Genomic DNA, 24,876 nt, shown 5'->3' with positions numbered 1-24,876 from the left:
AAGATAAAAAAGGATTTGAAAGATTGATGATGGTCAAATAAAAAGAACCTGTTGTCATTGTGTGTAACCCAGTTCCTAAAAGGTCGTTAGGAGGGAGATAAGTTAACTTTTACCCAGATACAAACCTTATTATGATAATAACTGCACATAAGTTATAGTATTAAATACACTGCAGGGGCTGTAATTTTGGCTGCAAGTGTACTGAATGAATTTATGTACGGCACAGACAAACCGAAAGTATCCCACCAGCTGTGTGAGTGCGCCGCCGCTGTGCGGCTCCCTGTCCCATCAACTTCAGCTCTCTGCTGGCAGCCACCACCAGTCGGTCACGGTGGTCCAGACACGGACACGTCAGAAGGCTTCTGAGGAGTTTCATGGGTACAGATATGGGGACTCCATGAAGACACCATAACGTCCTTCATCGGCAGCATCCCGCAACCAGAAGGTAAGGGTTTAGTGATAAAATGATTTCGAGCCCTGTCAAAGCGGTTCGCAACTGCTTTTAACATCTTATTATCTGAATCTGCCTTCGGCTAACCATAGTTAGCACCTAACCTTGCTAACAGTTTTTTTTAGCTGCTGTGGATTCATTTAATTAAAACACCAAAAAGGCCGGACTGTGAATGTATTTTATCACATAATGCAGAAATATATCGACTTTCCATTTGAAAGCGGTGACCTAGTGAGTGACTCGTGTTTCACCGTTTGCTGTTACGGTAACGTAAACCCAGCGATAACACGGTGGCTAGCTGAGGGTTAACAAGCTGGCAAGCAGCTAGCTGACAGAGCTCCGTCTCCATTCATTTTTTCCTCCCATGTACTATTTTCACCCACTGTTTATAGCTTGGATTTGTACCAATGTAAAGCACGGTTGTACAAAACAGCTAAGATTTATGGTTTCGCTTTTCATTTATTTCCGCAATGACATCGAAGTATGTATGTACTCGGGACGTATGTCAAGCCATACACCAGCTTTAATCTGCAAAATTAGCATTTTTTTATAGCTATAACAGCTCAGGCTGACATTAAAACGGAATGACTCAACTGACTAACATTGGAGCAAGCTTGTGTATCGCATAAACTCATGTTTTGTATTTAGCGTTGGCTTGTAAGCAGCACTGACTCCTCAGATAAGAAAACACCTGCTTGTGGGTGGCCTTTGAAAACACTAGTAACCAGAATCTTGGTAGTTTTCCAATCAACTTAGAGACAACACTTTTCTCCCCCAACGTTTTAATTTAAATGTGTAATATTAGAAAACCCCATACCAATACTGTTATTTAGTCATTCTGAGTTATAGGTAACATTAGAAAATCAAGATACAATCTGACATAAATCTTGCAAATAACCTTATTTTCAAAAATGTTCAGTTGCTGAAACTATTTGAAAGGCAAAATCTTAGTTACATTAATGGTCAATTTGGAGTTATAGTTTGTAGCTTTTAAATTAAAACGGTCTAAACATCAGAATCAGGTATTAGTAGTATTTTTCTTTTAATGCAGATGCTTAGATTAGTTTTGGCCACAACTCAGATTCTTTATTGATTCCATTATTAACTCCTGTTCAATTTTCTGCAGGGTGGAAATGTATGTTTGCATTGATTTACACTCTCAACACTGTTTCAGATCAGAGTCTGGACACACTGTAGAAACAAAAGAAGGATAAAGTATTTCATGTGACTCAGGTATGCAGTTACTCCACTGTTGCACACTGCCACACTGTAGTGTGACTTCACTACTTTGCAATTAAAAATAAGCTTGGATGCTTATGCTTCCAGTAGATTGTACAATTTCTAACTACTTCTCAGTTCCCTTATATGTAACACAATACAAGTTTACCGGACCATAGACTATAAATGCAAAATAACTTTGAATGAACATGTTTCTGTGTGCGTTTGTTATCGTCTACACATTTTGAAAGCGTTCAATCTTCCTGATAGAATTAGTGTTGGTACTTTGACCACTTGTGCTTTGTGTATCGTCAAATTCACAGGGATTTTGCAATTCACTGGAAAATAATGAACTACACTTTGATTGTGACCAAAAAAATCTCCTTTTCTCATGTAAAAGTTCAGCTTGGCACTCTGTGGGGTTTGGTTTATGTTGCACATAATGAGCAGGCTGGTTTTGTGTAACTTAATACTTGAAAGTGTGTAACATGAACTTTGTGTGGTCTAGCAGAACTGATTTCTTTTGTTACCCAGTCAAAGCAAATGTTGACTAGATCATTCCAGATGAAAGCCATAATTGTGGAGTAGACCATAATACAACATGTCTGTGCTTGTAATTCTTAATTGTTCGAGTTTGTAATTTGAAGATTTCTTATTTGTTAAATGACACATATAATTTTTCTCCATATTTTATCACTAAAAGAAAGTACTCATTTATTTTCCGCATGGCTGTTGTTAAATTCTTGAACACAGAACAGATCCTAGCACAGGGGGAGGAAGAGCCCACAGCCCTCAACTCAGTGGGCCTGTGTTTTCTTTGGTCATGTTTACAAAAAGCTTAGCAGATGGGACAGTGGGGCTGAGACCTCTTTGGAAGAGCCTCATGCTTTATGCTCATTTTAGGAGCAAAACCAGGCAGGCGAATGCTGGAACCCAAACTAGAGAGAACCTCCTGATGATAAAAACGTCTTCATCATGGCTTGAACTACAGTCTCATCAGTGTACAGCTCTACTGGATTTATTACTTATTTATTTGTTTTAGTGTGCAAAGATTATGATGTTGGTGCTGTTTAAAAAAAATTCCATCTGTTTTCTGAGCTCACGTGACAACTGGCAACAAAGAAATCAACATATTGAAGTCCAGTGTACTTAGTGTCCTACTTTTGATGAGCTATCCACAATAACAAACACCTGCAGCAATGAACCTGACAGGTATACGTGACTGACTGTAAAAGAACATCTTGCTGGGGATTGCTGTTTGGTTTTGCCTACTCTTATCAGGGGAAAACATTGCATAGCTGTTCACAGAAATTAGCATTCTCTTATCAGCTATAAACCACAAGTCCAAAGAAGCCATCCCATTGGCTAAACCCTTACTGCCATGTCAGCTGACTGGACAAGCATATGTTCATATTCTGCAGATAATAAAAGAAAAATGACAATCTTTATTACTATTACACAATCGCAGCTGGCTTCAGGTAGTGTATCTGTATTTACTCCTGGGAGGGTCATTGCAAGGTGATTAGGTGGACCTTATTTGAGATTTGATTCAGGATGACAGGGGGATATTATCACCATAATCTGAGAGAGGAAAACATTGGTGCTAGTCTAGTCCTGAGGTGGATAAGGCTGGAGCTGACGCTCTGTTAATGGTGATGAAGAGACAGAGATCTTGGGGGAACAGGGAGCTCCTGGGAAGCAACACAGAAGACAACACAGACAACAGTGAACAGGATGAGCCATCCTCTCAGAGGTCATCTTGGTTCCTGGTGAGTCAGTACTGACAGGTTTCCTGGTTAGTCACAGCTTGGGCCTGAAACTAGAGGGCCAAATAGGCAGTTAGTCATCTTCTATTGTTTGGTTTTGTCAGGTTGCTTGGCGTGTTGGCTTGTTACTGTAACTAAGCCTAATAGTTTCACACATGATTGCCTTGATTTATAATTTGGTGTTAAAAGAAGTAGGCAGTGAAGGGGACAAATACAGGATTGTGATCCAGTCAAAATAGTACAGATTGGCTCATGAGTCTTTCATCACCTGTCTGATGTGCTAATTATGTGTCATCTGAAATACCGAGCCGTCCTGTTTAATTTCTGACTGTAGTCTACTTTTGCATTGCCCTACTTGTGGGCTGACCCTGAAAGAAGGAAAAATAAATGTGTAGAAGCAGGTTGAAGCATTTGCCGCACATTTTCCAAATGATCTCGTGATAATTTGCTCAGTGTTAATCCTACATCAGTCCAATAGACAGGGTGTACGTGTACTCTGACTTTCTGACACCGGAATAAAAGTGAAAGTTAAATATCTACAGTACTATAAGTCTCTTTAAAGTGTTATTTTGGTAAAAAGTTCTTAGTTTCTAGAGATGGAGAAAGTAGATAAAGACACAAAAATCAGCGAACCACATTTGTACCTTTAACCTGTAATATGAAAGATAGTGCTGGAGCTAAAGTGTATTGTATTTTTAAGTGTCATACACAAAAATATAGGTTCACTGGTCCTTCATATTATAAACGCATACCTAACGCTTCAGTCATACAAGCTGTACTGAAAATATGTCAGGTGTGTAAACCCTGGTTGTTACTATATTTATGCGATTATCCCAACAGAGTGTAGTTGACCTGTTTTTCACATTCTCACTGTGTACAAATTTGGGGTGAAGTTCGAGGAAACACGAACGCGGAGCTTCCTGTTTCTTGGCTTCCTGTTGGTATCAAATGATCTGAACTTTCTACTGCTCTTTGAACTTTGTGGTGGCTGTGATAGCTGCTAAAGTGTCTGCCTGTCTGATTATGGTTTAAAGTGAATACTCTGTGCATATACTCTCTACTCATCATCCTACTCCGAATGAATATACCACAGTTGTTTGCCATATTCCATGATGCCATCCTTGCACAAATGTCCCTATTATCTACCCCCTTATCCCCCTCCACACCCTCCACACCCCCCATCACTGCTCTCATGACTAGATTCAGAACAAAAGGTTAGTGTAAGACAGAACATGTCAGGTTATGTAAACCCAACGAAGTCAGTGAGGCAATGTGTTTACAGGCCTCAGTAAACTAGACCCTGACCCAGGCAAACCAAAGTCATGTTTAAGTTAATCGTTACACACACTCACAGAGGGCAATCGAGGGCAAATAATAGGCCCTATAATAATAAGGGCAAATAATCTAGTTTAGTAAAGGGGCCATAGTGCACCAAGGAAAGTTTTTGTAATTATGTAACGATAGCCCTGCCCTGTGTACTTTTTCTTTGGTCAAGTAAACTGAGCACTTTGCTTGTTAAGGAATTTACAGTCCCGCAAATTGCTTATTCCAGATGATTAAAAGCATTATGACAAAATGTACAGCATTAATTCTGCTCATATTAAAGCCACAGAAATGTGGTTTTAGTTTATGATTTGATTTTGACAGTAGTGTTTAATGGATGTAAACAGGAAGTCAACTGCTTCCATAGCAGCCCTCCTCCGTCTAATGTTGTTCACGTGGGACAATGGCCAGTTATAGGACAACAGTATAACTCTAGCAGTCTGTATGAAGGTCAGGAGATAAACAGACACCACAGGGTAAGCAGGAAGGGAGGGAGCTTTCAAGTGGAAAATTTGTAGATTTCATAAGTGGTTGTGTCTTCTGGACTCTTGCTGAATAATAATCCCCTTAGCTTGTCTTTCCATTTACTCTGTTAATATTAGTTTTTTTGTTTTTCTCTGTATAGGCGGACACCATGAACTACGTTGGCCAGCTAGCAGGTCAGGTTCTGGTGACTGTCAAAGAACTGTATAAGGGCATTAACCAGGCCACATTGTCAGGCTGCATCGATGTTGTGGTTGTCCGTCAGAGAGATGGCACCTACCAGTGCTCGCCATTCCATGTGCGCTTTGGTAAGCTGGGTGTGCTGCGCTCCAAAGAGAAAGTGGTGAGTTTTGTTTTTCTTTCACTGATGTGTCAAAGCATTAAGCTTATATAGATTCATATACAAAGCTCATATATTTATATAGATAGATAGATAGATTCATATAAAGACGTGTCAAACATCAAATATCAAAAATTGGTCTGAAAGCATGTTTATATATCACCAAGTTTTTGTGTTTTGTTTCCCCACAACATGCCCAAATCACTTGACTGAACTGTTGGTGGTTGAGTTGCATTGTGGATAATATATGTATCAAGTTTTAACATTGGATTAACATTGGATATTAAAAATGTTCTCTGCTCCTGATTATAATATTCATTTTTCAAACTGATCAGTGAGGTTTTGCTAATGTGGACGTTCAATGCAAATGCTTTAAAAATGTAACTATAAAGTGCGAGTGAAAAGATGCCAACCTATTTAATCAATGGAATGCGTTTCATATCAATTCCATCATGCGCAAAATGGCATTAAGGACATCTCCCCCAGGACCAGTGTTGGGACTAACGCGTTATTAAGTAACGCGTTACAGTAACTACGTTATTATTGTGGTAACGAGCACGGTAACTAGTTATTATGCCAAAATCAGGAACGCGTTAGTCGTTACTGGGATTTAGATAGGGTCGTTACTCGTTACTTCGTGTGGTGGCATCGCGGAGCTTCCACAGATTCAATAACATTAGCAAGTGGTGGAGGCACCAGGTGGATGAGAGAAAGGGGAGGCAGAAGGAAAAGAGACCCGAGGCGGCCGCCGGTCCAAGTGTGAACTGAACTTCAGGTAAGAAGTTCTGACCTGCAGTCTATCAGGGTCAGATATAAACCAAGTTTAGGTGGAGTTTGTTTTTGTTATTCTGACTTTTTCCGTACTGCGTACCAGCTAGCATGACGCAGTTTCTATACAGCTGGGTGGGTGCTATGATGTTACTGATGTTGAACTTTATTTTGTTCATAAGTTATTAGAGTTGCCAACCGTCCCGTCTGGTATTCAGAGAAAATATTACGCGTTTCTTATTGAGGTGAAAAGGAACAGTTTGTCCCGTAATTCAGCTACAATGAAAAAGGCACAAAGCTGGAGTTATTCTGTGTCCTTGCTGCACAGCTGCCTCTTCTTCTTTCATTCTCCCCCCTCCCTCTCCTGTTTCTACTTCAATCATGAAAACTGATCAATGATCAGCTGATCGGCTTTTCTCTCTCGTTTGTTTATCGCCCACTTTGCGCCAGAAAGAGGAAACCAGCCGATGTCGCGCTAAACAACAGCACGTTTAAGCTTGATCAGCTGTTGTTAGAATTTATTTAATATTAATTTCTAGTATCAGCTGATGTTTGCTGGAGCCACAGCTGTAAAGCTGCTGGTCATGATGGTTTGGATATGTGGTGAGAGGGAAACATGAAGATGAAACCAGGAGATGTCCTTACTGAATCATCAGAGCTGAACAGGTGATGGAGAAACAGGTTTACCTTTTAGGTGACATGAATGAGTTGAAGTTATAAACTGTTTCTGAGAGACAGATAACCCCAGGATCCTTTTTTAGGTAGCTGACAGCTGGTAACTGTGCAGGTGCGGATCTAGCAAAGTTTTGCCATGGGGGGCAGGTAGGGCATTAACAGGGAGAGGGGGGCACAAAGAAATACTTTTCTTTCTTATTCTCATTTAAAATGTCTCGCTTTTAATAAATAATTATCTGAATCTTACAACAAACGATTGATAGATTGATGCATATATACCATCAGAACAGTGAACATCACTGTCACAGCAGCGTTTGTTTTCATTCAAAGGCTTTATGATTTTTCCTATAATGGTGGGCCGGTCAGTCAAAACGCCCGGGCCGATTTTTTGTCCCAGTCCAGCCCTGTATGCAGCTCATCTGCAGTCTGGTGTTACCTACATCTTCCTATTCAGAAGGCAGAATTTCTGAGTTCTGAGTACAATCAAAGTACCACGACTGCAGTTTTTGTGTTGGATGTAAAAAGCGCACATGACGCTGTGACGTAGGCTAGAATCATGGCGGCGGTCAATGACGGTCCAGGCGTGGGATTTCTCTCGTGGAAATATGCACATTATCTTTTCCTTTCTATTGGTAGGTGGCACAGTGCACTTGTGGCAAGTAAGCAAGCTAGAAGACTGGCAAAGTTATGGAAGCAACACATTAACAAGAGAATTCTGAGTAAAACCAAAGTTACTTTCCCTGGTAACTAGTTACTCTGAAAGTAACGAGTAACTTGAAGTAACTGAGTTACTTTTGATAGAAGTAACTAGTAATGTAACTAAGTTACTATTTTAAAGTAACTTACCCAACACTGCCCAGGACACAGTCATAATGTCCTCCCCTTAACAAAGCTCCTCCACACTGGGATCAAAAAAAGCATATGACTCTCCAATCCCAGTGTGGGTAATTAACAAATACTGAGCATCGAAATCACAGGCTATGAATCATTCAGGGAAATCTTTTATGTTTGCTCAACATAGACGGGATGCTCTGGGCTTTTCTCCCTCATTGATGGTATTTGTTACTATATCATCTTGCCTGGGAGACCAGATCCAATTAATCATGGATGATCAGCACTTGAGTTCACTTCTCACTTTTTGTAGCACCTCTACATTGGTCTTATAGCAGGGAGAGTAGGTTGAGTGTATTAGTGTATTGTAGTAGGGAGATGTAGATGCAAATGTTATGGCTCACTATTATGTCTATATTATTGAGGGTTTTTTTTTTCAGTTTATAGGGTTATATTAAGTTTAAAAAAATGTTGGTATTCAGCAAGAAATTGGTAATGGATGGAATATATGATGTATTTATTTTAAGTGTTTGTTTCATAACACAAGTAAGAATGGTGAACTTGTCTTAACATCTATTTTTAGTAGGACTGTTATTGAGTATTACGAATAATCAGATTATAAAAAAAGTCTCAACACAAATTCTTTGCTTCGATGAATGTAGCGCGCCATTGTTACCATGGAAACGCAAACCCGAGCGATCCACCCACATTTACGACTGAAAACATTCCTGTAATACAAAAGTTTAAGGAAGTTAAGCCTGCATACACTGATAACACAACAACACCAGTGATGATGAAGCTGGAATAGTTAAACTAGGAGTCTTTTTACACACTGCAAAGAGCAAAGAGGCGGAGCTATTAACGAGACGTGAGCTCTGTTGAGAAAAAGAAAATCATAAACAGCAGCGATATTCCTGAGATCAACATTAATGCCTTTCCTGGGAAAAAACTAGAGGGGGGGGGGGGTCATTCACAAAGCATCTGATCAACAAACTCTTGATGTGAAGAAAAGCAAACTTTGTAGCAACTCCATCCACCGTCGTTTGTTTCACGCAATGAAAAATCTGCAGTAGGTCTCCAGAAGTAAGGCTACATTAAAAAATGCAGAGGAACTGTTAACGTAGTCTGATTCCAGAATAGTTCAATTATATAACTTGCTGACGACTAAGGGCTTCCATGTTTTACATGGAAGCGAACAGGAGAGAGTCTAAAGGGGGGGCATGGTGTGTACTACACCACGTTTATTTCAAGATTTTTATAACATTTATTCACAAGTGAATACATATAAAATAGTGTCTCAATGAATTGCAGTAATATTTAAAAACGGTGAATCATCGTTAATATCATTAACGTCTGCACCATCACTATCATCTTGTTTTCAGCAACACAAAAACTTTGCATCAATACACTGGTCAAACTTCAGCATGCTTCATTACAGCCACCACATTCTCCTTTAAAGGCTTGCAGACACAAACTTACTCATTAACTTGCAGACTTAAACATGCAGAAACATGTACAAAAACTCATAAAGCATTCCAAGAAGACAAACTAAAGATATATTTTTTTAAGCCTTAGTTTTATGCCTCTTATTTGAGTATTTAAATATTTTTGCATTTAAGAAAATGTTTATTTGAAAAACAAAAACAAATCCTTTGTATTTAGGTGTCATATTAAATTTTTTTTTTTTTTTTTGACAAATGAAGCAGATGGCAGATGAAACAAAAAACAAACAAACTGGAAACCAATTAGATTTTTTTCTCTTATTTATTTTTCACTTTTGAATATATCTCGATAATAAGACAAAGGTATTTCTTATCAGTTACTTGATGGAATAATTGATAGATGACTTGATTACTAAAACAATCAATAGCTGCAGCTGTACTTCTTAGTATGGTAATGTTGTGCACTAGCTTAGAGAGCTTATTTACTTGCTGGTGAACCGGAGTGGATAATGATTTGCGGGGGGAACTGACACTGTCTCACCACCTACCCAGAATCCCGATGGACTTAAAGGGGAGGAATGAATGAGTGGTTTCTATGGCAACAGCAGCTTTACAACTTCTATGTGTGGGAGAGGGAGGAAACGTGAAGGAGGCCTGAACAGGGGCTGTTGTGTAACAAACAGTTATGTCTGTCCCTGAGATCAGTTATTAGCACCTTGTGCTTTTGCGATAAATGCAGTAAATTGTGTGGTCTTTGGTACTGACATGCAGATATTTTAGAGAATTATGAGTGGGAATTCAGCTATAGCTGTTTGCCAAATACTAATTAAAATTTGGCTGCTGATAGTGTGCCTGTTCCGGTACATCAGTAACTTTGGTTGGCAACCAGAAAAGTTTTTCAAGTACTATGTGGTTTCTAAAAACATTAGAGATGTTAATTAAGTGCACTTACACATATTATTTTCTTGTTCTTCTAATCTGAAAAGTGAACATCAAGAGTGAAATAGACTTGTGTTTAACAAAGCAAAAAAACCCAAACCCCAAAACATCTTAATATCCTGCCTTAATTCAAGCATTTGTAAGTGGCCGTGCCTCGCAATCATTCCAGTGATGGAGCACAGTGTTGGCAAATCCACATCTCAGCTATTCAAGTGCATGTAACCTGTCACACACTGTGAACAGCTGAAGAGGACCCTCATTTATTCTAGCTCATTATTAATTGGGTATTGAAATTACCAGCCACTGCCACACATAAATTTCCTCCAGCACCCCTGAAGGGGTGAAATTAAATCTTGAGGCTGTAGAGAACCCACAGCAACAGTAAAGGACAGCATCAAAAGGAAATGTACAACCAGACGGATAGCACAAGAGGGAGAAAAGCTGATTATTTCTACAGCCATTGGTTGTAAATTAATATTGATGATTTGGTTTCAAGTTGCAGAGCACTTGTGAGTCAGAGTCTGTCTCCTCCTGTAGTCTCTGCCAGACGTGACCTGTTTTTTTTTTTGTTTTGTTTTTTTGTTTTTGGTGTCAAGTTTCTGAATGCCCCCCTGGTCCACTGGGGTTTATCAGGCAAACATGAATGGCCTTGTTCTGTTGGCAGGCTCCACAGAAAGAAAGCCCAGAAGACCCATACGCTTATTAGGTTTTCTAAAGCCTCTGGAGGAAGATGGGTCTCTGAGTGCATACAGACCATGTATGTGATCTTGCAAAATAATGGAAGTATAATAAAACAACCAGTGTGATGTTTTATTTTTTATTTTTTTAAAAGTCAACTAAAAAGGGTAATATAAGATTTTTATTGATTGGTTGATACACAGGGTGATTGACGTCAATGAATAACTGTTTTCAGTGTCAGTGTCCTATTTTATTTTCTGTTCTGTACTATTGCTTTGGCAGTTTTTACATTTGAACAGCAGTGCCAATACAGCCCTCTTCAAAAATTGCATACTTAACATTGCTGGCTTCTTCAGTCTGTTAAAGTGTTGGCATTTAGACATCGGTCACTTTATGTTAATGTTTATCACATAATCTTCTTGAAGACTGTAACAGAGAGAGCGAGTTAATCAATCTGTGGGCATATTCAAAAGCCACACTGAGCTAGTGAGATGACAAAAGTGTCAAAAGCATGAGAGAGGGTCTTAAGTCAGTAAGCCATGGTCTTGTACATGTCTGTCAGTTAATGTGCCTTCATGCCGTTGAAGCTTTTGCCGTGTTAAAAGTAAAGCACAATTGTTACTTGTGACTTTTATAGGAAAGTGAGCAGGAAGCTCATTCAGATAAAAGTGACAAATTGTTCAGAAGATGTCAGACTAATAAGAGAGGAGCACATGTTTGAAAGGGAATTATGTGTCTTCTTTCCAGATCGACATCGAAGTGAATGGAGAGCCTGTAGACCTGCATATGAAGCTTGGTGACAATGGAGAGGCCTTTTTTGTGCAGGAATCTGAGCAACAGAATGTAAGCCATAAGCATAATTAAAATAAATAAATAAATAAAGTAACAAAACTGCTAAAGGCTAATGACACAAAGTTTCATTGAGACATTTTTCCTGATATATATAATTTGTTACTTCTCCTTTTTGTGCAGTCTTGTTTTGAGTTTTAATGTAGCAGAGTCATGAAATATTTCATGTTGAATGAAAGAAATGAAACTCCAGACATATTTTGAAAACATCTTTCACTTTGCTTTCGTTGACCCAACACAACAACAGTCTTGCCTTTGCTTAACAGCATTCTTGAAGTAGAAATGTAGTGCAGTGTTTGTAGGAAGAAGTGATTACTCCACCATATTGCATAGTTAACCTTTGCTCAGGCTGCTATTGTGACATCTCAGCAGTGACTTCTACCTTATTCTGCAGAACCTGAATCGTAGTTTGAATTGTGTTTCAAACTACGATTATCCTTGTTTAAACATATCTTAATCCTCATGTCCTGCTTTCCTATTTCAGCAGATTGTTCCTGCCCATTTGGCCACCTCCCCAATCCCAACCGAGAGTCACCTGTTCTGGATCTCAGAGGTGGAGCACAGGGCACCAAAAGATCTGGAAGATGACCCTGCAGACCCAGAGGACCCTCCTGAACCTCCTGCTCCAAGCACTGTGGCCACAAAAAAGAAGAAAAGACGGAGAAAGAAGCACAAAGGAGACCCCCGTAGAGAAGAACTGACCCCGCCATCAGTCACTACTGGTAACGCTGTTGCTGCTAATGCACCCGCTGCTACCACTGCTGCTATGTCTAGTACTGGGCAAAATGAGGAGATCTTTGAAATGGATCTCAGCTCTGACGAGGAAACTACAGTTCATGTATCAAGGTATGTTTATTCAACGCTTGTAGCCAGATTTGTGTGAAGAGATCAGTTAATTATTATGCTTCTTCTGCACTCTGAATTTAGATCACCTTCAGTGACTACAGTGCGTGACATTGACCCTAAATTACCCGCAGCCAGACACAGCCTTGATGGTTATCCAATGTCTGATGGGGACTGGCCAGCTGATGATGGGTATGTGCTGACATGAGCCGAAAGTCGTTAGCAAAGATAGCACAGACGTGTAAATAGCACCTGTTTTACTAATACTTGGCATTTCTTTTTACACCCCTGCAGCCATAGCTTGTCTCAGGCCTTTACCCCAAAGAGTGACTCAGAACTGGTGATGAGACCTTCAGAGAGTTTGCTCAGAGCTGAGTCTCACATGCAGTGGACATGGGGAGAATTTCCAGAAACCACAAGGGTAAGCACTTCTTCCCAGTGGAGTTCAAACCCTTGCCAGTTGACTCATCATCACAATAACATTATGTCCAATTTTTTAGGTCACCAAGAAGGAGAAATCAGAACCACTGAAAAAAGTGACCATCACCCCATCAGAGAGCACCCATTTCCGTGTCATCCTCAGCTCGGAGGCCATGGAGAATGAGACCGAGGTTGAAAAAGGAGATGCCACCTCCTCTTCAGTATGTAACATTGTCAAGCCCGAGCCACGCACCCCCATCACCACTGTAACACCTGTGAGTCCAATATCGTCTGTTAGCACCATATCATCTGTTAGTCCAGAAGCCCCTACAGAACCCCTTGATATCCTGCAATCAAGCATAGCAACCTCCACCGCTTCCAGTAACCAGCAGACAGATTCACCATCAAAGAAGAAAGGTATGTTAGGTGGCTGCAGATTGGTGCTTTTTAAGGCTTGTCTTGGTTATGAGTTTGTAATTTGTAAATATATTGTATGTAGGTGTTCCGAAGAGGAGCCAGCATCAGGGTCCTGAGGATATCTACTTAGATGACTTGAATGTACTTGAACCTGATGTTGCTGCACGATATTTTCCTAAGAGGTATGATGGTTAAAGATCTGTCTAATTACTTAACCTTTGTAATTATAAAATAAAAGCCAAAGCGATTTCTCCTCTGAAGTATCACTGACAGCCTGAAAGACCAGTATCATGACATATTGTAACCCTTTTCTTCTCCTTCTCTTTCTTTTTCTCCAGTGAGACTGAGGCAGCTGCTAAGCACTGGATTGACTCTGAGATGCACTCTGGTTCACAGTCCCCACAGTCGGTGGGTAGTGCTGCAGCTGACAGCGGGACAGAGTGTCTCTCTGACTCAACTAGTGACCTCCCTGATGTTACTCTTTCTCTGTGTGGAGGCCTGACAGAAAATGCTGAAATATCCAAAGGTACACGAGCATGACACTCACAACAAAATGTATCATAAAGTGAACATTTTTGTCTTAAGCCAGTAAACATTCAGCTAACTTTGTTGCACCTTCTGGATTAGCCACATAAAGTGTCCAGCTACTGTTAGAGGAAGCTGTTCTTAAATACATATTTGTTCAGACGTGTAAATGTCGTACCCAGAAGTACTTTCCCTCTCATCAAATTAACATGTACTTTAACTCTTCAGGAAATGTGTCTTCATCTCTGAATATGATGTCATAACCTTGTTAAACAGCAGGAAAAACGTTGGTCATCCAAAGTCAATATGCTATTTTTATGCACATTTCTTTTAGATATGAGAGTCCTGTCATTTCTCTCATTCATTTTAATGATAACAACATAATTCTTTAAGGGGAAAGAAGAACAAAAAAGCAAGAACATGCTCATTTCCTCTGGACTAATATCATAACAGGATGTCCATATTTGGTTAAATGTTGTTGTTAATTTGCTCTGCATTTATTGCATTACGAACGATGATCACAGACTACCTCCGCAGTCATTACAAACTGTTAGAGGTCTCTAGGTTATATTAATCCTTTGGGATTTAGGCTTTAGAAGCTCTCTGGGGTTATCAGAAGAAAAAGTTTCCTGACCTTTATGTCTACTAAGATGTTATTTCTCACCACCACTGACCTTTTCAGCAGCTGTCTTTAATTAGTCTTCTTCTCCCCTGTTTATTTCCAGAAAGGTTTATGGAGCATATCATTACCTATCATGAATTTGCTGAAAATCCAGCAATTATAGACAACCCCAACCTGGTAGTAAGGATAGGAAATAGGTATGTAACTGTTTTTACTTCACATTGGAAATGCACTAGAGAAACATTTCAAACGTGTGGTCAGGATTACACATTGGTAATTGTCTTTGTCTTCAGATATTATAACTGGACCCTAGCTGCACCTTTGATTCTAAGCCTTCAAGCATTTCAGAAGAATTTACCAAAGGTAACGTGTGTTTAATTTTTTACTCTTTGTACTGTTCATTCATTCATTGTCAGCTGGCAGCTATCTCATCACTAAATGTCTTTGTTTTCCTTTTTATGGCAGGCTACAGAGGAGGCCTGGGTGAAGGAGAAAATGCCAAAGAAGTCAGGCCGCTGGTGGTTCTGGCGTAAGAGGGCGGATAGCACAATCAAGCAGGTGTGCCTGTTGTTAGTACAAGTGAACAAAACAAAATTCGAGGTGGTATCTGCAGTTAGTTTCTGTTCCCTCTTCATGGGCAGTGTCCTGTTTTCATATGGATATTTTTTTAACTTGGCTAATTGGAGATTTTATTTTTCTGCCTACTTCGTCCAGTCAGAGACTAAGCTCGAAACTAAGGAGGAACCACATTCAGGAGAGGAAGGACCCTCCACATCTCAGGAGAAGCTGGCCTTAACGTATGTGATACCAGAAAATCAAAAACTATATTATTATACATAGGGAGGAGCTTATATTTTGGTTTAATGAGGAAGAATAATAATAATGTAACTAAGATAACATTGAATTTATTTATACTTCTAAGGATCTTCAGGTCGAATCTTTCTGAAACATGTTTTTCCACTTGTCTGTGATAATTAACTACCATATCTGTGGTTACTGCACTGTAGGCCTAAAGCAAGAGACTCATCCAGTGATGAAGAGTCCAAGGAGGTGAGCGCAGCATCCTGTCAAGAGAGACTGCAGCCAGTGGATGGTCAGCACCATCCCAGCCCACACACATACAGAAAGTCACTACGGCTTTCCTCTGATCAGATTGTAAGTTCATTTTACACCTTTTCCTTTCTCACATTGACAAAGCTTTCTCTGGATTTGTTATAAATGTCATAAAATATTATTTAATTTCAAATATAAAAGTGTCTGATTTTCAGAAGATCAGCTTATTTTTTTGTTGAATTCTTAATGAGATTTGTGTCTCAAGTGTTTTTATTTGGCAGTTTTGTGCTCCCTCTGCTGGCTAACTATGAACTGCAACTAGTGTTTGCTCCATTTGTAGTCTGTAGGGGGCTCTAAAGACCTGTAGATGGTCATTGTACTGTGGCAAGAAAATGATGCTCAAGAGTAATGCGTGTGCTGTTGAAATATATATAATTTTTTTGTTTGTGTTTCCAGGCTAGTCTGAAACTCAAGCAGGGGCCAAATGATGTGACATTTAGCATCACCACTCAATACCAAGGCACATGCCGCTGTGAGGGTACAATCTACCTGTGGAACTGGGACGACAAAGTCATTATCTCTGATATTGATGGCACCATCACAAAGTATGGCCTTCCAGTCACTCAGAAAATCATATTACAGAACACAGTTGTAATAGCAAGCTAGCTGCTATGTTGATTATGGACAGTAATAGACAGGGCAGTAAATCAGTCAGTTATTGTAGCATCCAATTACATTTTCCTGTACATATACAGTAATAAGAAAACATTAGAAGGAATTTCCCTTGGGTGCTGTACCTTAGTTGCATCCTTTAACGACAATTAAAAATAATGCGTACAAATATTGATTTTAACATATAGGTGGGAAGCAATCAGTGAAGCGACATTTAGATAGATCTTTTGTTGCATCGTGTTTCAGTTCTTGTAATAAAATGTGGATCTAATTTTATAATTATATAGTTAAAACACTTAAAGCCATCTGTTGCAAACTCGCCATGGAAACATCCATTTTTGCACTAAAACTAATTATTATACTAGCAAGATGGAATCTATAGTGCAGTGTTCAAGCGTTTCTATAAACTGCCCGCAAACTTTAAATACAGCTCCTTATTTATTATCCACCAAATAAGGTGGGGAGCAGGTAAATGAACACTAAATGAAGATTTAATTGTTGCATAATATTGTTGGGTTAATTTAAAAAGGAACCAAAGCTTAAAATAAGATTCCAGCTCAGAGTAGCTTCACTGCCATGGACACATTTAAGTCCTTCACAAATGGCATATATGAAGCCTGTAATCCAGTTCTATTTGTGTCAAGCTCTGTTAATTACTTTAAAGCTAGTCATATCTCTTCTGAAACAAAACTGATGCCTGCTGCCTTCCTGACGCCCACCCTGAAGTTCATTGGTGGTCGACATCAAACGGCTCCAAATTGACTGCAGCTTATTATCTCTGTGACCCTTTAGGCCAACCCCTGACATGCTGCTTTCTTTGGCTAACAGGGTAAAGAGCACAGGGACTATAATGAGGACATTTACATTTCAGTCTGTAAGGACACACAGCCAGCTGAGGGTGAGACTGTGTCTCCCCTATAGGCCAGTAATGCTCGTTAGTGGAGAACAGCCCATAATGTTCTATATTTATGATAAAACGGTGTTATCGTGTCTTATGTGACCTCTTTTGAACAGTCAGTACTCTGCTTTCTCTTTCTCTACTTGATGTGTCTGATTGAGTTATTTCTATCTTATAGTCAGTGATATTTATATTTTTGTGTGTTTAAATGTTTTAGGTCAGATGTATTTGGACAGATACTTCCACAGTTGGGGAAGGACTGGACCCACCAGGGGATTGCCAAGCTCTACCACTCTGTAGCTGAGTAAGTGCACAGCAACACTGATTAATTATGGAAGACGCATGAATGGTTGGTCAGTGGTTAGGACTGTCTGGGGTTGATTCCCAATCGGCTCTTTGTGGAGTTGATATTTCCTCCCAGTGTTTGCGTGGGGAGCTCTGAGGTGGATGACTCAGTAAGTTTAACTGTAGTTTAGGCAGAATTATTGCAGAAAGTAAAAACACCATTAAACCGGCCCTTGCCTTTTCTGGTTTTATTTTTATACTTAAATCTGAAAAAATGTATATAGAAAATGTATTGCATGAATGAAGTCAGCTGTAGTGAGTATGGATATTGGTTTTGGTAGTAAATAAAAAATAAAAAGTTTCCTCTGCAAGATTTTCTTTTTTTAATTGAATTGTTGTGACTTCTCCACATTATGAGCGCAATCAATATAACTCATCCAATTTAAGTGCTAATCTTAGTAGTTGCCATTAAAGTCATGATAATGAACAATTATTAATGAGCACTGCTCTTCCCATTCGCAGAAATGGCTACAAGTTCTTGTACTGCTCAGCCCGGGCAATCGGCATGGCGGACATGACAAGAGGTTACTTACAGTGGGTCAATGATGGAGGCACCATCCTACCCCGAGGACCTCTCATGCTTTCTCCCAGCAGCCTCTTCTCTGCTTTCCACAGGTAATATATGTTCTAAATGGTTACCAGTCTCGTTAGGGCTGTGCGATATGACCAAAATCTCATATCCCGATATAAGAATTCTATCGTCCCGATAACGATATAAATCACAAAAATTTAACATTTTCTGTAAATTCTGTGAATCTCGGGCAGCTCGACTTGCGGGAAGTGTTTCCAGCTGTGCGTCATGTAGCTGGATTCGAGTGTTTTAACCGATGCATGAAACGATACATTTTTAGACATAGGTTCTAACAGCCGCCGTTTTCTTTGTATTTATTACACGGCGTGCTGCGGGGAAAAGCCTGTTCTAACGTTTGAGTCTAAGGTTCTTTTTTTTTTTTTTAATCTTTTTTACTTCTCATCCGTAAATAATCTGCTCTTTCACGTGATTCAGTTTATTTTGAAAAGTCTCAACAGGATCTTGAGTTTTATTGTGAAAGGTTTATGTGGAACATAAACAAGCGGACACGCGATGCTGTTACTGTCGTTGTTGCTAACCACAACGCATAAAAACAAGCGCTTGTCCGTCGGTAGTGTGGTTATATTAAATATAAGACAAAGAGAGAACTTTACGAAATTAATATAGCCACTACAGTGACCATCAAAACGGTGAAAAAAAATTGCTGTAAACAGTTTATTTTGCGACACCACGAAACAAACGATAGCGTAAAATGAAACGATAGACGTTTTTATATTGTGATCCGATATATATCGTTATATCGAACAGCCCTAAGTCTCGGTATCATGAAGCTCATTATATACATTAAATGATTTAATTTTAATCCTCCTTATCCCCAGATATTAATGTTGTTTTCAAACCACCCCATATTTTTCACCCCTAAATCTTTTTTTTCTCTAGAAAGTTAATTTCACTTTAAATACCCTATTCTCAGTCTCAAAATCCTCCCCACTCTCCCGAGCCTCGTTCTTTATAATAAGTCTTTCATATGCCATGGTTATTAAGTCTACAGTAAACTCAAGTTCATGAATTCCTATCTAAAAGGCATTAACTGTGTTGGTATTAGTGCCGTCACTTCTCTAAAGTACGCTCATGGCCAGCATTTTCTCTGTTTTGGATTATTCTATTCTCTTTATTTCCCCGTTGCTGTCACAGTCTCAATTGCATTTTTAGAGACATGATTTGTGTGAATGATTCTTTTGTTAAAGTGAGGTATAGATGAGGAGATCCAGAAGGAGGCTGCTAGCTTTCTTTATTTTTTTGATAATGTGGGATCATTTGACACATTGAGACATCTTGCAGCAGAACGTCTATTTTCGACTCATTTTTCTAAATTTAAATATATTTGACAAAATAAATATTTAAGGTTCAGTTTTAGAGGAGTTTCACAAATTATTGAAATTATTTCCTTCGTGGTTGTAAAGGTAAAATATATTTCAGAGTCTACTAATGAACAAGACTACAACAAAAATACAATTGCTGACACATCTTAATATTTTAATTATTGTAGAAGAACATCATCCGAATGACCCATTAGATCCACCTACTGTCTCCCATACATGATCATCTGTCAGCCTCCTCTAGCTAACTCATGATACAGTAGCCTTCATGTTAAAGCTTGAGTATGTAAGATGTGCTGCTAAGCAACCAGGCATGCTGCAATTGTTGTTTTACATTGGGGGGGAAAAAAATCAATCAATAATTTAATCCCACACACCCCAAAATTCACTGTATGATGAATAAAATGACTTTAGAAAAAGTTCCAAACTAACAGATGTGATTTTTTTTTTTTAACAGTTACATGATTTTAAAATGACCCCTTTCGGTATTTCTCCCATCAAACATGTTTCCCAGCAACACTGGTTTCAGTGAATTACGACTGTGTTAATATAATGTTAATTAAACAATTAAATACTCTTGTGATACTTGCTTGTTATGCCTCGTAGGTCAGATATTATCCAAATTTTAATACAGCTAAAGCAAGTATCCTTTTCTCACTTTCACAGAACAAGTAAAACTTTCCTGTGTTGTTAATGGTTCCCTTGATTTCTTTTATTCAGTGTATTAATCACATAGCAGGGTTTTTGTGTGACCTTGAAACCTGTTCAGAATGGCTAGTGTCTCAGCATAGCAACCTGCAGCATTGTTGATAGTTGTGTGGTGCAAAGACTTGTAGATATTTGCATTATTTATGTGTCCCTCTTGTTTTAATTTGCTTAAATTAGAAACACCCCTACCATCTGTGTATTTGTTTTGAGTCATAATTTTAAACAGAAATTGCTGAAATGCATTTGGATTTAGGCCGTGCTATTACACGATTTGTAAAGAGGACAAAAGTCATTTATAAACAAATTCTTATCTATATGTTTGATCAAATTACCTCTAACTCAAACTGGACACACGGGAAGGATGTGTATGCCCTCTATTAAAACTGTCTGTCTGCTTCAGAGAGGTCATCGAGAAGAAACCAGAGATCTTCAAGATTGAATGCCTTACAGACATCAAGAACCTGTTCCAGCATAACAAGCAGCCATTTTATGCCGCCTTTGGGAATAGAGCTAATGTGAGTTAATGCATGTTTGAAGATGTCAGACTTCCAGACATTAGAGTGCTTGTTTTTTTTTTTGGTTTGTTTTGTTTTTTTAAAAGTGCGCTTTTCAGAGGTTGATGCAGTTGTAATTCATTGCAAGAGCAACATGACACTTTGGCAGACACTTTGAGTTTGCAGACATGAACGTGTGAAATAAGTACTGGGCTGAACCTGAGCTGAGGTCATTGTCGGAGTGTGATCGCGAGTGACTTCATCTGTGGACGAGAGCTCAAGTTGGGCACAGCATCCCGTCTTCAGCTGCATAAACACTAACAGTCACATGAAGGGTCAGCTATCAAAGCCCAGTCTGCCTCGGTCTCTCCCCTAAACAAAAAAATAAGACACAGACAAACACACTCACTCTTCCTCTGGCCAAACAAAAACATTTACTCCAGAAATTTACTGCCATTACATGCATTAGGTGGAACACAAACAGGAAATCTGTGGTTAATGTTATTAACGTGGTCATTTCAGTTTATTATGTATTATGTATGAGAGGCTACTTTCCGAACATTACATAATCAAGAGTGTTCTCAGATGGCTGTTAACAGCCCTGTCAGTAATTTTTCAGCCCATAAATGACAGGTTTATTCACATGCTTTGTCTTAGAGGAAGCAAAATGGGTTTTGTGTGTTTGTAATTAATCCCAACTCAAAATAAAAGCCTGTGCTATGCTTATAAACGGAAACATTTAAAAAACTTAACTTGAACTTTGAAGCAGTCGTATTTTAGAGGGAAGATTGAGCCTTTAATCTTTATGTCTTCATACAGGATGTGTTTGCCTATAAGGAAGTCGGCGTTCCAGTGTGCAGAATTTTCACAGTTAACCCAAAGGGAGAGCTGATCCAGGAGCAGACCAAGGGCAACAAGTCCTCGTAAGTACATTAATGGTCTGTGTTTGTCTTTCGCAGCAAAAATCCCCAGCAGGAAGTATAGGACGTTGCTATCATTGAATGTTTTTCTGTTTTCTTTATTTTCTTGTTTTGCTTTTCCAGCCATTACTGTTTCCTTCACTCTCACATTACTGTAAAAAAATAAAAGCCTACAGTCACAGAGAGTCTTCTTTTGTACCCTGCAGCAAGCAAAACAGACAAAATTAGAGAAAAACTAGGGAACATAGTGGTGCTTTTAGCAGCTCAAGCAACAGATATTTCCCACAGGATCTGATGGAGAACAAAACAGAAATAAAAAGAGAACTGGCCAGAAACACACCTTAAAATTGATTCTAGTCTGCAATGTTTTCCTCAGGTGGCCTATGTTTTTTGTTCTTTCTGTATTTAGATTGATCAATACATTTCAATGTATTTCAAATCTAAAATCCATTTTTTAAATATTTGTTATTTTTCTTTATTTTTTGTTCATCACTAAATACCTAGAGTGTATATATTTTTTAAAGATTTATATATTGTATCTGTTCTCTTGCTCACTCTGTTTCTCTGGTTTCGTTTTTTCCCCCTTCGCAGCTATGGCAGACTGAGTGAGTTGGTGGAGCACGTGTTCCCTTTGCTGAGCAAAGAGCAGAACGAGGCCTTTGTAATGCCAGAGTACAGCTCTTTCTGTTACTGGAGACAGCCGATACCAGAAATCAATCCAGATGAACTGCTCTGAGTCGGTGTGTATTGATACCCAGCTATACAGTAACATTCAAATAAACTGTGCACCTGAATGCACCTCCTAAATACATGTGAAGTGGAACCAGAACTGTTCCTGCTAATTAGACTTACACAACACACAGATACAGTAACCGTGAACTCAGAAAAGTTGGTAAACTGTATTTACTTGAGAGATGAGTGGAGATTATCAGAACAGTAAATCCTGATGAGTGTTAACTTAGCGTTTATCCCACGGAGACACTCCACTTATACCTCTGTGTGAAGGCATCCTGCCCAGTGATAACTTTCTAGTCCATGTTCTTGTGCAGACTTGGCAGTTGAAGATCCAGCTAGTATCTCGGTAAACTTGTAGAAAGCCATAAACGACGCAGGCAGAAGTCCCTCACGAGGAGCTAGGTTCCGAGCTGAAGTAATTTAAGTAACGCCCTGAAGAAGTGAAACGTAATGTTTTAAATGGAAAAGCCACACATTTAATTAAAACAGGACAGGCAATTAACACTGGGCAGTTGTTATTCGGCAGTCATATTTTACTGTAGGTGCTGTGTTTGCCCAGAAGCAAGTAACCAGCCTTTAATTGGAGGCTTTATTCTGTTCTAAAAATACAGTCGTGATAGAGGTTGGCAAATAACAGAATAACACAAACACAGAACCGTCCACAGCCGTTAGATTTCAGGAACTCGCTACAGTAAGTGTTCAGTTGTCCTCTCGTTCCTGACTCTTTCCTGACTGTGCAACAGATTTCACACGGCCGCTACACAGCGAGCCGTGTTTGGTACTGTTAATATCCAAGGTCGTACCTCGGATATGCTTTCACCAAGTATGTGAAGATGCACAGTTTGCTGTGACTTAAAAAAAACGAAGCAGCTTCATGGTGTATTGTCTTGCTGTTGTTTTAATATGTTTGTTCTGTTATGCAAGCTCTGGCAAATCACGTGTGTTTAGTTAACAATGGAGTCATTATTTATGATGATCAATGTATTTAAGTTATTGATTTCTATTGTGAGGACTTTGCTTGTCTGAAAAAATAATTGATCACCAATGCAATATTTCAGATTAGTATTTTTGTGAGGCTGATCACAGACTAACATGCACTTAACAGTAACTGCTAGGCCTTGTACAAGCTTTCTTTGGTCACGTCTCCAGCAACAAGCCTGTATTTCTTTTATTAACAGTGAATTTTTCAACATGTAAGGCACGTAGACGTTCCTGAGCAAAACCTCAGTCTGTAGTATTACCAGATGTGTGTAAATGTGAGAGAGGATGCTTGAGATGGAACAGTGGATATAAGCAGATTTGAGAAGAGCTTAAAATGAAGGATTTTGCTTTGTGAGGTCCTCCGTAGGATGGACTGCAGGATGATGGTAGTGTGTGTGTACCTAATCACAGAGTGCTGCTGCTGTTGGGGTGGCAGCATCCTGCACCCTTTGCTTAGGTTCCCTCGGTGGCTTTATCCAGCGCACTTTGTCAAAGTTGCACCCAGAAACTCAAGACTTACAACTCAGCACATCTCCCACCCACATGCACTTCACCGACAGTCGAAGTAGACAGTAGACCAGAGTATGCAGTTACTGCAGAGGTTGAGCATAAAGAGTTTGAGTTTTACCTTCTTGACTATTCAGTTAATCTGAAATTTGTCTATTAGTGAGTTTTGAGAAGCTTAGCTCGTTTCGAGTAGCTTTTTTGTGTATGTTTTTAAGGCAGAGGAAAATGATGATAATTTGGGGTAACAGGCAGCAAGGTAATATCAGCCACTCCTTAATGTGTGTGCTTGAGTGCGTGAGAGACAGAAAAGCCTGATTCCCGTGCCTCTGGTGACCAGAGAAGGATAAACTGTTTTTGGAGATAAACAGGAAATACTTGACTGTACAGGAAGTGTTTAAGGCACTTCCCCGGCATTATCTATGTATGATTTAAGAAAGGAGTTTTGGTCAGATGGATCATATCTCCAATGCAAGTGTAACTGACTGTGTATGCCAGTGTGGACTAAAAAAGCAGGAGCAGCCAAGATCATTTCATAAAAATAAGCACAATTTATGGTGACAGCTACATGCACTGCTGATTTCTTTTCTTTCTTTTTTTTGAGGAATACAGTGTGCCCTGCTTTGATTTGTTTGCTTGTTCTCTGCAAAGTGGTGAAGTCAAATAGATCTATCTTAAAATCAACAAGAAATTCCATTCTTTCTATGAAAGTAAAGCATCTTGTGTGAAAGAATCACACTTCATCTTCTCTGATCCTGGGATATGTGGTAAATAAACGTTTGAATGAGTATATATGCTGACCATCACATTCTTCTCTGATGCCTTTTTGTTTTTTTCTTATAATGTGTATGAGCTGTTGTGTGACTTAAGTTTTGTTCCGTTTTTGTTTGGATGTAATGCTTGGTATTTGTGTCCGACCAGCAGAAATGCATTAAATGTATGCTGTGTTTCATTTGTATAGAAATGTGGTTTGAAGAACAAAATCAACTGTAAGAAGAATAAGGCCTAATGAAGCTAACATGTGGCTTATGGTCTTGTTTGTATGGAATAAAATTTCTAAATGAA

At 39.1% G+C, this 24,876-nt stretch overlaps 1 protein-coding gene across 3 annotated transcripts; it reads left to right on the top strand.

Annotated features, from left to right (window-relative positions):
- Positions 1-138: 138 nt before the first annotated feature.
- On the top strand, positions 139-24,810 carry lpin2 (lipin 2). Of its 3 annotated transcripts, none has more exons than XM_085139452.1 (21): positions 139-445; positions 1,626-3,438; positions 5,384-5,584; positions 11,662-11,757; positions 12,251-12,609; positions 12,691-12,798; positions 12,901-13,027; positions 13,107-13,443; positions 13,526-13,625; positions 13,782-13,969; positions 14,694-14,787; positions 14,884-14,953; positions 15,056-15,148; positions 15,305-15,387; positions 15,598-15,745; positions 16,100-16,248; positions 17,431-17,517; positions 18,021-18,173; positions 20,578-20,692; positions 21,491-21,594; positions 22,183-24,810. In XM_085139452.1, the coding sequence occupies exons 2-21, from the start codon at positions 3,319-3,321 to the stop codon at positions 22,325-22,327; spliced, it is 2,877 nt and encodes a 958-aa protein (XP_084995578.1). In that variant the 5' UTR covers positions 139-445; positions 1,626-3,318; the 3' UTR covers positions 22,328-24,810. The 3 variants fall into 3 exon arrangements, with proteins under 3 accessions (XP_084995578.1, XP_084995577.1, XP_084995579.1); XM_085139451.1 differs by having other exon boundaries at positions 146-445; positions 12,248-12,609; XM_085139453.1 differs by lacking the exon at positions 1,626-3,438 and having other exon boundaries at positions 155-445; positions 12,248-12,609.
- Positions 24,811-24,876: the final 66 nt, after the last annotated feature.

Source organism: Neolamprologus multifasciatus, chromosome 18, assembly GCF_963576455.1.
Source record: "Neolamprologus multifasciatus chromosome 18, fNeoMul1.2, whole genome shotgun sequence".
Classification (NCBI taxonomy): Eukaryota; Metazoa; Chordata; class Actinopteri; order Cichliformes; family Cichlidae; genus Neolamprologus; species Neolamprologus multifasciatus.
The sequence above is the reverse complement of the archived record's forward strand: the minus strand, read 5'-3'. Positions and strand labels throughout refer to the sequence as shown.

Bases quoted from the DNA above. Each gene is read 5' to 3' on its own strand.
- lpin2 (XM_085139451.1), top strand. From the start codon at position 3,319: ATGGTGATGAAGAGACAGAGATCTTGGGGGAACAGGGAGCTCCTGGGA. The intron at 3,439-5,383 runs GTGAGTCAGTAC...TTCTCTGTATAG, and splicing joins AGAGGTCATCTTGGTTCCTG to GCGGACACCATGAACTACGT. The intron at 13,028-13,106 runs GTAAGCACTTCT...CCAATTTTTTAG, and splicing joins AATTTCCAGAAACCACAAGG to GTCACCAAGAAGGAGAAATC.